General features: G+C 37.9%; 1 protein-coding gene across 4 annotated transcripts in view; it reads right to left on the bottom strand.

Moving 5' to 3' along the window:
- alg6 (ALG6 alpha-1,3-glucosyltransferase) overlaps positions 1-11,813 on the bottom strand; it is a 494,479-nt gene extending 482,666 nt beyond the window's left edge. For 3 of the 4 annotated variants that reach the window (XM_072914665.1, XM_072914663.1, XM_072914664.1), the window contains exon 1: positions 11,524-11,813. In XM_072914665.1, coding sequence (XP_072770766.1) covers positions 11,524-11,756 — 233 coding nt within the window. In that variant the 5' untranslated portion in view covers positions 11,757-11,813. The remainder of the gene's footprint in view (positions 1-11,523) is intronic. The other variant, XM_072914667.1, reaches the window with a different exon arrangement.
- Positions 11,814-16,072: the final 4,259 nt, after the last annotated feature.

Here is a 16,072-nt window from a genome sequence, read left to right on the forward strand (position 1 = left end):
AAAGTTTGCTTCAATATACACCTACACAGGACTCTAGATGAAACTGTTGCCAAGTTTTAAGCAAATAAATGACTTGTATTCAAACACTCTTAAAAAATGTTCATATATGACATTCTGACAATAAAATAGCATTGGGACGGCGTGGCGCAGTGGGAGAGTGGCCGTGCGCAACCCGAGGGTCCCTGGTTCAATCCCCACCTAGTACCAACCTCGTCATGTCCGTTGTGTCCTGAGCAAGACACTTCACCCTTGCTCCTGATGGGTGCTGGTTAGCGCCTTGCATGGCAGCTCCCTCCATCAGTGTGTGAATGTGTGTGTGAATGGGTAAATGTGGAAGTAGTGTCAAAGCGCTTTGAGTACCTTGAAGGTAGAAAAGCGCTATACAAGTACAACCCATTTATCATTTATATTTGTGTGCAAATATTTGGGTCTTTTTTTTTTTTTTTAAAGTGATCTAAAATTATGCAAGCAATGACCCTAACTGCGATTAATCTTGATTAATCACAATTCAAAAAGTATGATTAATCTGATTTAGAGAAAATATCATTTGAAAGCAGTAATTCATAGCTAATTTTAGCGCTGTCAATTTTAACACGTTAAAGGGGCTGTTTGCAACATTTACACAGATGCCTAGAGGGCGCTAATTTACCAATGTATTTCATACAGCATATCCTGTATCTCACGGCTTCTCGGACATAATAACGTAACACTCGCACGCGCATTAGCTTCGGGTGTTGTTGGCTAATGAAAGTGATTTGGATAGCTAGCGTTAGCTGTCATTGAATGTATATTCTATCATAACAACAACATGACTGCTGTAAACACCAATCATTTGGAGGGCGGGGGCAATTTATCACATAAATGTAGTTGTTGTGAAACTGTAATGTAATGTAACGGTGAGCAAGTTGCAAACAACCCCTTTAACTCATGCAATTAATCACAAAAAATATTGCAAATATAAACATAGCTTAATCATGCAATTTATTTATTTATTTCTGCAATTGCTGTTTTCCATGAAAGGCGGCACGGGTTGCAAAAGTCATTGATCAGGTCAATGCAAAGATGAGTGGGGAGAATCTGACTGCTGGCAAATTTCACTTAACAATACGCCCAGACGGGACTTTAGATGAAACTGTTATTGAGCAAATAAATGACATGCATTCAAGTAACACACTTTACAAAATGTTCCTGTATGACATTCTGAAAATAAAATAGCATGTGTCCAAATATTTGGTTCTTTTTTTAGGTTATTTAGAAATTATACTAGCAAGTAATTTACTGCGATTTATCATGATTAATCACAATTCAAAAGTGTGATTGATCTGATTTTAAAATTATTCATTAGACAGCACTAGTTTTAACCAAACAAATACATTTTGCATTCAAGTAACACATTTTAAATATATGTTCCTGTGTGAAATTTTGACAATAAAATTGCATTTGTGTCCAAATATATTTGAAATTTTTAAATTAGGCAATAAAGTAATTTACTGTGATTAATCCCAATTCAAAAGGTGTTTTTTCAGATTGTTAGAACTAGTTTTAAGCAAATATATGGCATGCATTCAAGTACCACACTTCAAAAAAATTTTGTGTATGACATTCTGACAAAAATAATTGCATTTGTGGCCAAATATTGGGGTCTTTTTGTGATGTATTTTAACTTAAGCAAGCAAGCATCTTACTGCAAATGATCTTGAATAATCCCAATTCAAAAGTGTGATTAATTTGTTTAGAAAAAATAATTGTTTGACAGCACTAATGACTCTTTTTGACGATTGGCTGAGGGTGTCCAATGTTTTTTTTATCAGCCCTCTGGACAGTCATATTATTAAAATATTTGATTTTATGCTTGACGTTTTGCTTTAATCAATGTATTCTTCAAACAGCTTAGCAAAAACTACATTGGAAATGATTCAAGAGTCTATACAGTCATTATGCGACCATAACATTACTTTTGTCGAGGCTCTCAATAAAAGCAAAAGTAAAGAAAAAAATATTTTTTTAAAAACACTCTCCAAATATAATATTTCAAATTGCAAAAATTGCAATTAGATGACAGAGGATAAGTCATAAACAGAGGCAGGATAAATGGCATAAACAGCATGAAAGCCTAAAAGTAATACTGCATGAGTGATGACCTGAGCAGTGTGCAGTTGCAGCATAAAATAATTGAGCATATTTAGTATATTTTTGATGTAAAAATAAATGAATGACAATTTCTTCCTGCATATTTTTATTTTGCAGTATGTTGCCCTCAGTGAAAAAAGTTTGTTGTATGGGGTTCATTTTGATATATGCTATGTTTTATGCCATTTTAGATCAACTCTACGATTGTAACTCAATATTTTATTTTTTTCCATTTCACTATTTAACTGACATAAAGATCACACATTTTTCACAGCTTTGTCTTTTAAAAAAAGTATTGAATCTGGTGCTCAACCAAATTAGGATTGTCTAGTCTAATTTTTATTTCAACCATGGCTGATTATTACTGGTGATCAATATCGTAAAAATACAAAAACGTTATTTTTGACGCGCACTTCCATGTGTGACTCGCTCGCTGTTGTTTTCCCCGTGTCAGTTTAATTGTTCACTGTCAGCGGGGTAGAGCAGCGGAAAACCAGCTTAGCAAATGATGTCTGCTGTTGCTACACATTGATTAATATTTTACATGTTATTATCCTCTGTCCATTACCACAGCAAATTAAACTATAAATCAACCCCTCTGCTGGTGTCACTGCATCATAAATTGCCTCGGCGAGAGCTCCATTCTGCACAGTGGCGTGCCGTGCCATGCAAGGTCCTCTGTTTGGTGAGACAACAGAGTGGGGTGTTTTGGGGGGGAGCGCCTGTGTTAACGTAACCTGAGTTAAGTCCCGGTCGCCGTGAACATCAGCGTCGTGAAAAATTAGGAGTTTATTCTGCTATAAAACAAAAAGAAAAGTTACAAGTTTGCATCTCTTGTATATTGAAATGAAAGCATGCAACAGTTAAAGCCGAGCGATAGCATGATGCAACAAATCTAAATGTAATATGATGGTACCTCTATTTTTGTTTAACTAAATCGTATACAAAAAACAAAACTATTTTGCCCATGGGAAACAATGGAAATCTCCAGAAAATTACCACAGATCAACTCTTATTCAGACAATATTTGTAGTTTGCGTGCAGAAAACATACATATAATGATTAATTATATATATATATATATATATATATATATATATATATATATATATATATATATATATATATACGGTAAATGGATAAATGAACATTTAACATCACTTCTACCTTGTTAAGCAAAGATGGCAATAGGCGGACAGGTTTTTTTTTATTGAATACAATACTGTTTCTCACTTTCTTTATCAAAGTGCTAGCACTTTCAGCTTTCTTTGGCCCCATGTTAGCTTATTTTGCAATCATTCTAAAAAAATAAAAAAACAAGCACGGAGACTGAGTCACCAATGCGATTTACGAACTCAATTAGTTCTTGACCAGGGTTCGTAAATAAAACAATTTTTATATTAAAGCAAATCTCTTCATAAAAAACAATGTAAAAATGAATAATGGTTCCCATCCATCTATCCATTTTCTACCGTCTTCCTAAAATCTCATATTTTAGTAAAAGTTTGTACACTTTGAACACAAAGCCTTACACAGTACTGTATATCAAACAAACGTAACAAGGGGATGATGGATCAACGTCATATATAATAACAAAGTAAAAAACAACAACTAGCTGAACTGTTCTCATTTACAGCCACCCTGCCGACACGCACACACACTGTCACTAGCCCTGTGGTGCACTTAGTTTGAACATTTCTTCATTTTAACAGCGATGTTGCTAAAATAGTTAGGAATAAAAAAATAAATCCACTTTACCAGGGATCGGAATCAAAAAATGGTTCTTGTTCAGAAATGGTTCCCAGTGTATCAATTCCTTGGAATCGCTTGCCATTTTTTCAAATTATTATCTTAATGATTTTTGCGGAGGTAATAACAGCAACATGGCGGCCCCTAGGTGAAAAAAGCGCTCCAAAGTTTGCCGACATTTTACAAGAAAAGATTGCAATTACTTGTATTGCAAGGTTGCTATTTCATCAAGAGAGCACGTACGAGGAATATGTTGAAACATTTGAACACGCAGCGTGCAATAACTACCGTATTTTTCGGAGTATAAGTCGCTCCGGAGTATAAGCCGCACCGGCCGAAAATACATAATAAAGAAGGAAAAAACATATATAAGTCGCACTGGAGTATAAGTCGCATTTTTGGGGGAAATTTATTTGATAAAACCCAACACCAAGAACACACATTTGAAAGGCAATTAAAATAAATAAAGAATAGTGAACAACAGGCTGAATAAGTGTACGTTATATGAGGCATAAATAACCAACTGGTATGTTAATGCAGTGGTTCTCAAACTTTTTTTGTCATCCCCCACTTTGGACAAGGGGGAGTTTTCAAGCCCCACCTGCCCCCATCGCCCCAACAGAACGCTAATGCCAAGCTTTAATATTTTCAAATTTATTGAACATCAAGTTGTATACATTCAAACTCAATAACATAAAATAACATCAAGTTCAATAATAAATAAAACAACTGTGCAGCTGTGGTATAACTTGCATCAAGTTCAATAATAAATAAAATAACTTCCATCAAGTTCAATAATAAATAAAACAAAAGTGTTATAACTTGCATCACGTTCAATAATAAATCAAAAAAGCATTATAACTTGCATCAAGTTCAATAATAAATCAAATAAGTGTGATAACTTGCATCAAGTTCAATAATAAATCAAAAAAAGTGTTATAACTTGCATCACGTTCAATAATAAATAAAAAAAGTGTTAGAACTTGCATCAAGTTCAATAATAAATCAAATAAAAGTGTTATAACTTGCATCAAGTTCAATAATAAATCAAAAAAGTGTTATAACTTGCATCAAGTTCAATAATAAATAAAACAAAAGTGTTAGAACTTGCATCAAGTTCAATAATAAATAAAACAAAAGTGTTAGAACTTGCATCAAGTTCAATAATAAATCAAAAAAGTGTTATAACTTGCATCAAGTTCAATAATAAATAAAACAAAAGAGTTAGAACTTGCATCAAGTTCAATAATAAATCAAATAACTTGCATCAAGTTCAATAATAAATCAAATAACTTGCATCAAGTTCAATAATAAATCAAAAAAAGTGTTATAACTTGCATCACGTTCAATAATAAATCAAAAAAGTGTTATAACTTGCATCAAGTTCAATAATAAATAAAACAAAAGTGTTAGAACTTGCATCAAGTTCAATAATAAATCAAATAAAAGTGTTATAACTTGCATCAAGTTCAAAAATAAATCAAATAACTTGCATCAAGTTCAATAATAAATCAAAAAAGTGTTATAACTTGCATCAAGTTCAATAATAAATAAAACAAAAGTGTTATAACTTGCATCAAGTTCAATAATTAAAAAAAAGTGTTATAACTTGCATCAAGTTCAATAATAAATCAAATAACTTGCATCAAGTTCAATAATAAATAAAATAAAAGTGCCACTTTGCAATCTTTGCAAAAAAAAAAAAGGAGGAGCGATGCATTTGGCAAGACAGGGCAAGTGACAGCACTTTTCCCCGGGAGAGCCACCTTGCTTCACTGTGAAACAGCACGGCTGTATAATCAGCTCCCATTTCCTCACACAGTGCAGAGAACAGTCGCACTTTCAGTGGTCGTGTTTTGATCAAATTTACCGCGCTCACAACATCTGTTAAAACCTCATTGAGTTCGGGGCTGAGCTGCCTTGACGCGAGTGCTTCCCGGTGAATGACACAGTGTGTGCCCGTCAGATTTTTGTTTCTCTGCAGGCGCTGGCTCTGGCTCGACGACCTTTGAGGTGCGAGTCACAAATGTATATATTTGTGTAATTGTGGTCCACACATTAGCCTGCTACCCATCCGCGCGAAAGTTTGTTCCGCTTAGCCCCGCCCCCATTTGTTACTGTTGCTATGTCTGTCAAACTTTCGCTCCTACCGAGAAATTTAAAGCCTACAGTAAAAATAAGTACCGGTAATTTCCATTTATTTATATAGCGGATTTCACAGACAGAATCACAAAGTGATTTACAGTGTGTATAGAAAATGAAAGCATAGTAAAAAAAAATAATCTAAGAATATAATAATTAAAAAAAAATTTAAAGTGAAATTTCCTCCCGTTCCTCGCGCCCCACCTGTCATGTCTCTATTCCCCACTAGTGGGGCGCGCCCCACACTTTGAGAAATGCTGTGTTAATGTAACATATTATAGTAAGAGTCATTCAAATAACTATAACATATAGAACATGCTATACGTTTACCAAACAATCTGTCACTCCTAATCGCTAAATCCCATGAAATCTTATACGTCTAGTCTCTTACGTGAATGAGCTAAATAATATTATTTGATATTATACGGTAATGTGTTAATAATTTCACACATAAGTCGCTCATGAGTATAAGTCGCACCCCCGGCCAAACTATGAAAAAAACTGAGACTTATTGTCCGAAAAATATGGTATAAATGAATGCCGCGTTTTTTTATCTCAACCTAGGCAGCAGCAGTCATCTGGCGTAAAAACAACAGGTGCTAACAAAACACCGCCTATAATGTTAGAGCTATTACTTGTTGAATTGAAATGAATGCCTTCTCATTTAGATGAGCACGAGAAAACAATATTCTGACTGGTTTGGAGGCGGGCAGTAATAGTTTCAGTTCACGTCTGCCGCTGGCTTTCAATGTGGCAGGGAATTGCACTCTCAGACCAGGAACGACGAATGTCAGCAAGCAGTGACTAATTTTGTAGTCAAAAGCTTGCAACCCTTTGCCACAGTAGACACTCCTTTGGTAGGTGAATGTTCAATTGTAGTTAGAAAAAAGTTGCATGTTTTCCTGCAACCACATTATCATATCATCATATTATACGGGTAGAACTCATGCATTTAGAATATCGTGTAAAAGTAATTCATGTCAGCAATTCAACTTAAAATGTGAAATTAATATGTGTTATAAACTCATTACATGCAAAGTGAGATATGTCAAGCCTTTATTTGTTATAATTTTGATGATCATGGCTTACAGTTTTTGAAAACCCCACATTTTCTAAGATTTTCAATTCAAGGTTTTCATAAACTGAGAGCAGAAACATCAACATTACATCCAAAGAAGACTTGAAATATTTTGTGTTGCATGTTATGAGCCTCTTATGATCTCACTGTTGACTTTGTAAGGTCATGTTAGCCCTACACCAAACAATTAATGCTAATACACCTTTTTGTTATCTTTTTTTCCAAATAAGAATTGATAAGAGAATCGATAAGGAACCGAATCGTAAAGCAGAATCGAAAATGGAATCGTAACCGGAAAAATCTTATCAATTTCCATCCCACAAACAAACCAATGGAATAGTGATGTGTGGTTTTAAACATACATGAAGTATCCCTACATTGTGGGTTTACGTGCAGTGAAAGGGATGGGGGAACATTGTCGACAACGCTGTGGATCCATCCTGTATGTTTAAAACCACACATCGCTTGTCTATTTCTTTCTTTGCACTCATATTGAACTAGGAAAACTAGAAAAAATGCAGTAAAAAGGCTGAAGAAACACCAAAAAAAACCCACACAGATTAGGATTTGTGAGGCACACAGTGGGTGGATTGAACGTTCGTACACTGTTGCACAAGGTTCTTGCAACAAAGCATATTTTTGTTCGGTGTGTGGTTCAGCAATCAAAAAGTTTGTACAATGAAGGGGGTTAATGCCAATATCCTCTGAAGAACCAGCATCCTTAGCAGTGGACATTTGTGTTTTGCATATTTTTTCCCCCAAAATATGGCAAAACAAATAAACCAAAAACAAATGTCCACTGCAATGGACGCTGGTCTTTAGAAGATTATGTTACCTGTGGTAAATAAAATGCACTACATTGATAGAAACGGATAATAAAACAAGTATGCAGGTACATACTGTACATATTCTCCTGAGAACCAGGGTCCTCTGCAGTGGACATTTGTGTTTTGCATAATTTTTTTCCCCGAAATGAGTCACTATGACAAAATAAATACACCAAAAACAAATGTCTACTGCAGTTCTTAGGAGGATATTAAAGGCTTATTTTACTGTTGGATTATTTTTCTTTTTGGGGTGCCTGTATTACCGTCATGCTGCATCTTTCCAGTTAAATTGCTGTACCAGTCAACACACAAACACCCGACTGAGATGCAACCCCTGTTAAACGGAAATTCAGATGGAGCTGTAGATAAATGTTTTTTCCCTTGACCGTCTCCGCGCATTTCCCCGGATATCGTCTGAGATATCACATGACCTTTCCTGCCTTGTCATTTTTCTCTCATTTCCCCCCCACGCTGGTGGCAGAGATGCAAAAGGTGCTCCGCCAGAGGGCTGGAAATCAATTTATACAGTTCCGTGCTGCATGTAGGAAAGGATGGGGACAGAGCGGGGGGCGATTTAATGACACGGCCAATCGCATTGTGTTGGGCCTGCGGGGGTCAAGTGGGGTCTGAGTGTGCCACAGATGCAGGCTTTGTTCGTATGAGGAGCATTAGGCAGGAATTACACAGTGGGGTCAAATGACCCACACCCGAGGAGGGAGCCTGCACCTTGGCCCCCCCCTCATCATCAGGCTGTGAAGATGAGAGTGACACAGGATGACACAGTCGGATGAGGGGGGTGCGGAAACACTCCGACTAAACACTTCACCTACTGATAGGTGCCATTGACCCTTCCTAAATCTCATCATCGCTGTCCCAACGCAGGGGAAGATGGCGTGGGATTTTCCCAGACATCCCCCTCAATCCCTCTGTCCCCATTCGGACCCCGATGCCCTTCTCACTGTCTCTCTTCCTGGCCAACTCATTTGTATACAGGCACATACACTGATGTATTTATCTATCTGTCTGGCGGATATAACAGATGTCCTCTGCTGAAGATGGCAATACTCACAGACTGATCCCTCTAAGCTAGCTTAACATCTCCCAGCAGATACAGTCCCCGTGCGGCTTTCAATGATTTATCAATTTACAATGTTTGTTAAGGTAGCTTGGCGGCCATATCCCAGCAGGCCTTGACTTGTAACGCCCCCCACCCCCCGAAGCGCATGTTCTACATCTTGGAAAGTTTCCTGCCTGATCTCCGAATTCCTCCTCTATTGTGTTGGAAAACATTGATTATTAATATGACACGACACAACCCGGGTTGGCTTTGACATCGATGAAGGCCAAAGATGCGAGAGTTGCCAAACTATCCAATGGAGTAAATAGATCTCGGGTTAAGTCATCTGACCTTCCTCGATGGACCGTCACCTGCATTTTACCATAATTAAAACTTGGAAATCGGCGCTATTCTATGCCCAGACCAATGCTGCAATGTAACCTTTTTGATACTATGTCAGTGGTTCTTGACCTGGGTTCGATCGAACCCTAGGGGTTCGGTGAGTCGGGCTCAGGGGTTCGACGGAGGTCAAGACACACCCGACTCATCGTGTAAATAAAAACTTCTCTCTATTGGCGTATTACGGATACGGCAACAGCAGAAGTCACACTGATTTGCAGGTGTGTAATTTGTTGTGAGTTTATGCACTGTGTTGGATTTTGTTCTTTGAACAAGGTGATGTTCATGCACGGTTCATTTTGTGCACCAGTAAAAAAACATGGTAACACTTAAGTATGGGGAACATATTGACCATTAATTAGTTCCTTATTAACATGCAAATTAGTAACATATTGGCTCTTAACTAGTCATTATTAAGTACTTATTAATGCCTTATTCTGCATTGGCCTTATTATAACCCTAACCCCCTAACCCTAAACCTAACCAAATAACTCTAAATTAAGTCTGTGTTACTTAGAATATGTTCCCCATACCAAAGTGTTACCAAAAACATATAACTTTGTCTTGAATTAGAAAGAAAACAAAACATTTTATTTTTCACTAAAGAAGGGTTCGGTGAATGTGCATATGAAACTTGTGGGGTTCGGTACCTCCAACAAGGTTAAGAACCACTGTACTATGTCATGTCGGTTTTCAGTTACTGACTAGTTCTGCCTCAACTTACGAGCACATTGCATTCCACGACCGAGCTCGTAACTCAAAAAACTTGTATCTCAAATCAACTATGCTCATTAAAATTAATTGAGATCAATTTAATCCATGCTTGGCCCTCCCAAAACACCACCATTTGAACATGTAACATGCCATATAAGGCAGCATTACGTAACTTTTCAACCTTCATAAAATAGTTTCATAACTTTTGGGATGATACATGGACTTACAACTTGTTGAATACCTCTGTCATGGCCTGAGGGGGTCTGTATCGCTTTCACTGGCACTTAGCGACTTTGAGAAGGGTTTTTGTAAAGCAAGCTGACACTGAATGGGGAAAGCCCCATTCGTTAAAAAGACGGAAGTGGATGCCAACGCCTACTTGCCGCCAGAAAACAAAAAGAAGAAGAAGAAGAATGCCTATGTGCAATTACTGCTATCATGGCTATAGCTCCAAAACAACCAAAGAAACGAAAAGTTTGAACTTATTCTGATTTAGGGACAGTCAGGATCAACATTGCCCCGGCTTTCACTCGCTGGCGTGAGCTCAAAGACGAGGATTTTCAGACCTATGCCGCTGGACGAGTAAGTGACTTCCGATGCTCAATTCAAAATGATAATGCTAATGGTAGTTATCAGAAATTTGCGTGGTAACAATAAATAGCCACCAGCAAATTTGCTTCGGATCTGCATCCGCCCGATACACACTTGGTAGCAGTGACGTGCAGTGAGGATGGAGGTTGGGGACGCACTGACCCACTAGTCAGATTTACAAACCAAACATACAGCATGACGCTAAGTCACTGACTCACAAGTCGTATTTACAAACATGACAGTATGATGCAATGGCACCGGCTCTAAATCACAAAAACACACAGTATGATGCTAGAATAAAACATTTCAACACACTTAGCACACAATTAACACAGCATTGCAGAGCAAACACTAGACCAGGGGTCCCCAAACTTTTTGACTTGGGGGTCGCTTTGGGTTAAAACAATTTGCCGGGGGCCGGGCTGTATGTATTTATATATATATATATATATATATATATATATATATATATACAGATATAGATATATATATATATATATATATATATATATATATATATCTGTATATATATATATTCCTCACACACTAATTGACTGAAAGAGCGCGCACTTGCTCACTTGCTGCGTGCTCACCCGACCCTGTGGCGCGAGCGCAATGATGTCACGTTATCGATGAGAAAATGCATTTTTGGACAATATAATATGCCTGAGCGGCTAGGAGACACCGAGAGTAACAGGCGGTGGAAAATGGATTAGAAAGGACAGATTTATTAAAAAAAATTTAAATTTCAGCGGGCCAGATTTTGGACTCTGGCGGGCCGCACCCGGCCCACGGGCCGTAGTTTGGGGACCTCTGCACTAGACTGTATATCTTACCTGTTCTTGTAAATGAAGTCCATCCGCCTTTCCTTCTGGACGAAGATCTCTATGACTTTGTTGTAGAAGTCCTCCTTTTTCTCTTTTTCTTTGAAAAGTCTCTTTCTCAATTGAAATAATTGCCACGAAATGCAAGCTCCTGTTTCCCCAAAAAGCAAGTGGTGTTTATCAGCTTTTAATATCTCACCATGTTCCTTTACATTGGCATTGTGGATGCTGATATTTAGTCTCATTTAGAGCCAGATCAATACGTCATATTACAAACGTTTTTAAAGAAATCTGACCTTGAATGTGGGCAGATGAGCTTTCATGTTTTTCGACGCTTCTTGGCAGGTTTTTCAGATCCATCCATCCATTTTCTACCGCTTATTCCCTTTGGGGTCGCGGGGGGCGCTGGAGCCTATCTCAGCTACAATCGGGCGGAAGGCGGGGTACACCCTGGACAAGTCGCCACCTCATTGCAGGGTCAACACAGCATCCCATCCCATCAATTTTCTACCGCTTGTCCCTCTCGGGGTTGCGGGGGTGCTGGTGCCTATCTCAGCTGCATTCGGGCTGAAGGCAACGTACACTCTGGACAAGTCGCCGTCTCAGTGTATCCCACTTGGGTCCAAACACGGTCACTCGTTGAGAATAAAATGCAGGGAAAGCAATAAAGACGTTTTTTTGTAGCAAAGTCATGCTTTTCCAGTCTACCTGTTCTCTGTCCTCGGACCACACACGTTTGAATCCAATCTGGCAGCTCTGGCGTTGGTCTCCAGGTATTAATGACTTCTTGCTTTGATTGAAAGTCCAGTCTTGAACAATTCCTTATTTTAGAAATCAAATTCTCCATTTTAAGGGTTAGAAAGCATCACAGTTTGCGGGAAGCGGAGCAGGTGAACTTCTGTTGTTTTCTTCTTCTACTTCTTAAGGGTTAACAGGTGTTGGCAGTTCATGAACTTTTGCTATATCGCCCCCTACCTTGATGCAAAGGTACTTAATTGCTCCCTCATGGCCTGCCTTTTCCCCGTGGCAACAAGCACGCGCCCCCTCGCGCACACACGCACGCTCAATACACTTTGTGTGTAGCCATGGAGGCACCACCTGTGTCTGCCTCACTTCTCGTCTGCCGCATTATTTTGAGCTAGAAACACGGAATTTCCACGATTTTGACCAGGAAAATGATCAAAATATACAAGAACCACACCAAAACCACATAGAAAGTATAGACCACGAAAAATATTAAAACTTATTTTATTACTTTGTTTTTTAACATCTCATGATTAAGCCTTTTACAAGGTGAGGCAGTGCCTCACATAGCCACCAGGGGGCGCTATGGTAGTAGCTTTATGTTTGTAGCGCAAACCAAGTTAATTTATTGATAGTGTCCACTATTGAACATCAGCATAGCCATTATTCTTATTATTATTTTAATTATTTTTTTTATTTTTTATAAACTTTTATTTACAATTTTATTTTATTTACAAACAAGTATATGAACAATAACAGTCGAAACAAGTACAACAACAGTACAAAACAGCGGCAGGGGGTTGTAAAATCAATAAAGCACCTGCAGTAGAATGCAAAATATATATATGTAGCAATTTGTAAAAGCCATAGGCTCACACAAGTTCCGTAAATAGTCCAAATTTGAAGTACAGCATCATAGTTTTCACAGCTTTTTGATTGTTACAGGTAGAAAGCGTTTTAAAGTAAAGTTCTAGTTATTTTTTAAAGGCACAAAAAACAGGTCGGGTATTGAGAAACTTACATTTATGAATATAAAACATAGCCAATTCACCCTCACAACACACGTCACTTCCCATCCTTTTCCTGGAAGTCCCACCACCAGTCAAGCCATTGGCTAGAACCCTTAGTGACGACACAGACTCGACTTGACTCTTAGAAAATAAATTTATTTGACATGTGACATGTGTTTGCCATTTTACTTTAACGTATTTGGGGACATACAGTCGTGGTCAAAAGTTTACATACATTTGTGAAGAACATAATGTTATGGCTGTCTTGAGTTTCCAATAATTTCTACAACTCTTATTTTTTGTGATAGAGTGATTGGAGCACATACTTTCGTTTGGTTCTTTTATGAATTTATTATGGGTCTACTGAAAATGTGACCACATCTGCTGGGTCAAAAGTATACATACAGCAATGTTAATATTTGGTTACATGTCCCTTGGCAAGTTTTACTGCAATAAGGCGCTTTTGTTAGCCATCCACAAGCTTCTGGCAAGCTTCTGGTTGAATTTTTGACCACTCCTCTTGAAAAAATTAGTGCGGTTCAGCTACATTTGTTGGTTTTCTGACATGGACTTGTTTCCTCAGCATTGTCAACACGTTTAAGTCAGGACTTTGGGAAGGCCATTCTAAAACCTTAATTCTAGCCTGATTTAGCCATTCCGCTACCACTTTTGACGTGTGTTTGGGGTCATTGTCCTGTTGGAACACCCAACTGCGCCCAAGACCCAACCTTTGGGCTGATGATTTTAGGTTGTCCTGAAGAATTTGGAAGTAATCCTCATTTTTCATTGACCCATTTACTCTGTGTAAAGCATCAGTTCCATTGGCAGAAAAACAGGCCCAGAGCATAAAACTACCACCACCATGCTTGATGGTAGGCCTGGTGTTCCTGGGATTAAAGGCCTCACCTTTTCTCCTCCATATTGCTGGGTATTGTGGACAAACAGCTACATTTTTGTTTCATCTGACCACAGAACTATTCCTCCAGAAGGTCTTATCTTTGTCCATGTGATCAGCAGCAAACTTTAGACGAGCCTTAAGGTGTCACTTCTGGAGCAAAGGCTTCCTTCTTGCATGGTAGCCTCTGAATCCATGGCGATGCAAAACACGCTTGACTGTGGACACTTGACACCTGTGTTCCAGCAGCTTCCAACTCATTGCAGACCTGCTTTTTGGTAGTTCTCGGTTGACTATTGATCACCCTCACCAATTTTCTCTCAGCAGCAAATAATAGCTTGCGCTTTCTTCCTGATCGTGGCAGTGACAAAACTGTGCCATGCACTATATACTTACGAACAATTGTCTGCCCAGTTGCTCTTGGGACCTTAAGCTGCTTTGAAATGGCTCCAAGTGACTTTCCTGACTTGTTCAAGTCAATGATTCGTTTTTTCAGATCAGTGCTGAGTTCCTTTGACTTTCCCATTGTTGCGTTTGTAACCGAGTCTAATGACTGCATCACATGAGCCTAATTAAATGGGCTCAGAGAAATCAACAGGTGTCATCAATTATAATCACTCACATGAAGTTCAGAGGCCATGCCATGAAACAATATGATTTGATTGTAACTTTTCTACATCACCAAAATTGATCATGTATGTTGCTATATGTATACTTTTGACCCAGCAGATTTGGTCACATTTTCAGTAGACCCATAATAAATTCATAAAAGAACCAAACTTCATGAATGTTTTTTGTGACCAACAAGTATGTGCTCCAATCACTCTATCACTAAAAAATAAGAGTTGTAGAAATGATTGGAAATTCAAGACAGCCATGGCATTATGTTCTTTACAAGTGTATGTAAACTTTCAACCACGACTGTATGTTGTATATTGAAAATTAGAAAATTCTTAAAGCCTGTCACTTTTACAGAATGTGCTTTTTTATTTTTTGAAGATAAATCTACCTATGAGTGTTCTCGTTCATTAGGTTTTCTAATGGCAATTGTCTTAAAAGATGTTTGGCCTCTCAATCGAGTAGTTTTCATTGGTTCACGCTCGTAGACTTAGCCTGGACAGATCTAGTCTGAGAGCTTAATTCAAGAGTTAGAGTCCTAACTAATTATTCTCTAACATGTGAAGGAGTGTAGGCACAGGAATGAATGCTTATGTTATTTCGCGGTGTAATAAATAATGTGTCAATCAACAAATCGAATCACTCTTACACAGTATCGAATCTTATTGAATTGTTCATACACTAAATCCAATCGTATCAAATTGTTTATGCACGTAATCTAATCGCATTAAATAAATCTGCGTTCTAAGAACTCTGGCTATTTAGTGATTCCCAGAGCCCAAAAACAGTCTGCGGGCTATAGAGTGTTTTCTATTCGGGCTCCACTACTCTGGAATGCCCTCCCGGTAACAGTTAGATATGCTGCCTCAGTAGAAGCATTTAAATCCCATCTTAAAACTAATTTGTATACGCTAGCCTTTAAATCAGGGGTGTCAAACTTACGGCCCGCAGGCCTGATAAGTTTTCCAAGTATAAAAATGAGCCGAAATGTTTGAATTTTTCAATGAAAGAAACTGCTGTTCTAAATGTGTCCACTAGATGTCGCAATAGCAATTATTTGTATCATTGTAGATTATGCTACATATGTAAAAAAATAAAAAAATAAACCACATGATGTTAGTGCACCAGTTGAGGAAAATGAGCAAACTACATAAATAACATCCTGTAATTTGATTTTGATATCACTTTTTTATCTTGACAGATTGAAAATGAACACCAATGAGTTGACTGATGAACATCATCACCTAATTTATTCAGAAATGATAAATAACGTCAAATAAAGATAGAATACTAT

This window comes from Nerophis lumbriciformis, linkage group LG14 (genome assembly GCF_033978685.3).
Source record: "Nerophis lumbriciformis linkage group LG14, RoL_Nlum_v2.1, whole genome shotgun sequence".
Classification (NCBI taxonomy): domain Eukaryota; kingdom Metazoa; phylum Chordata; class Actinopteri; order Syngnathiformes; family Syngnathidae; genus Nerophis; species Nerophis lumbriciformis.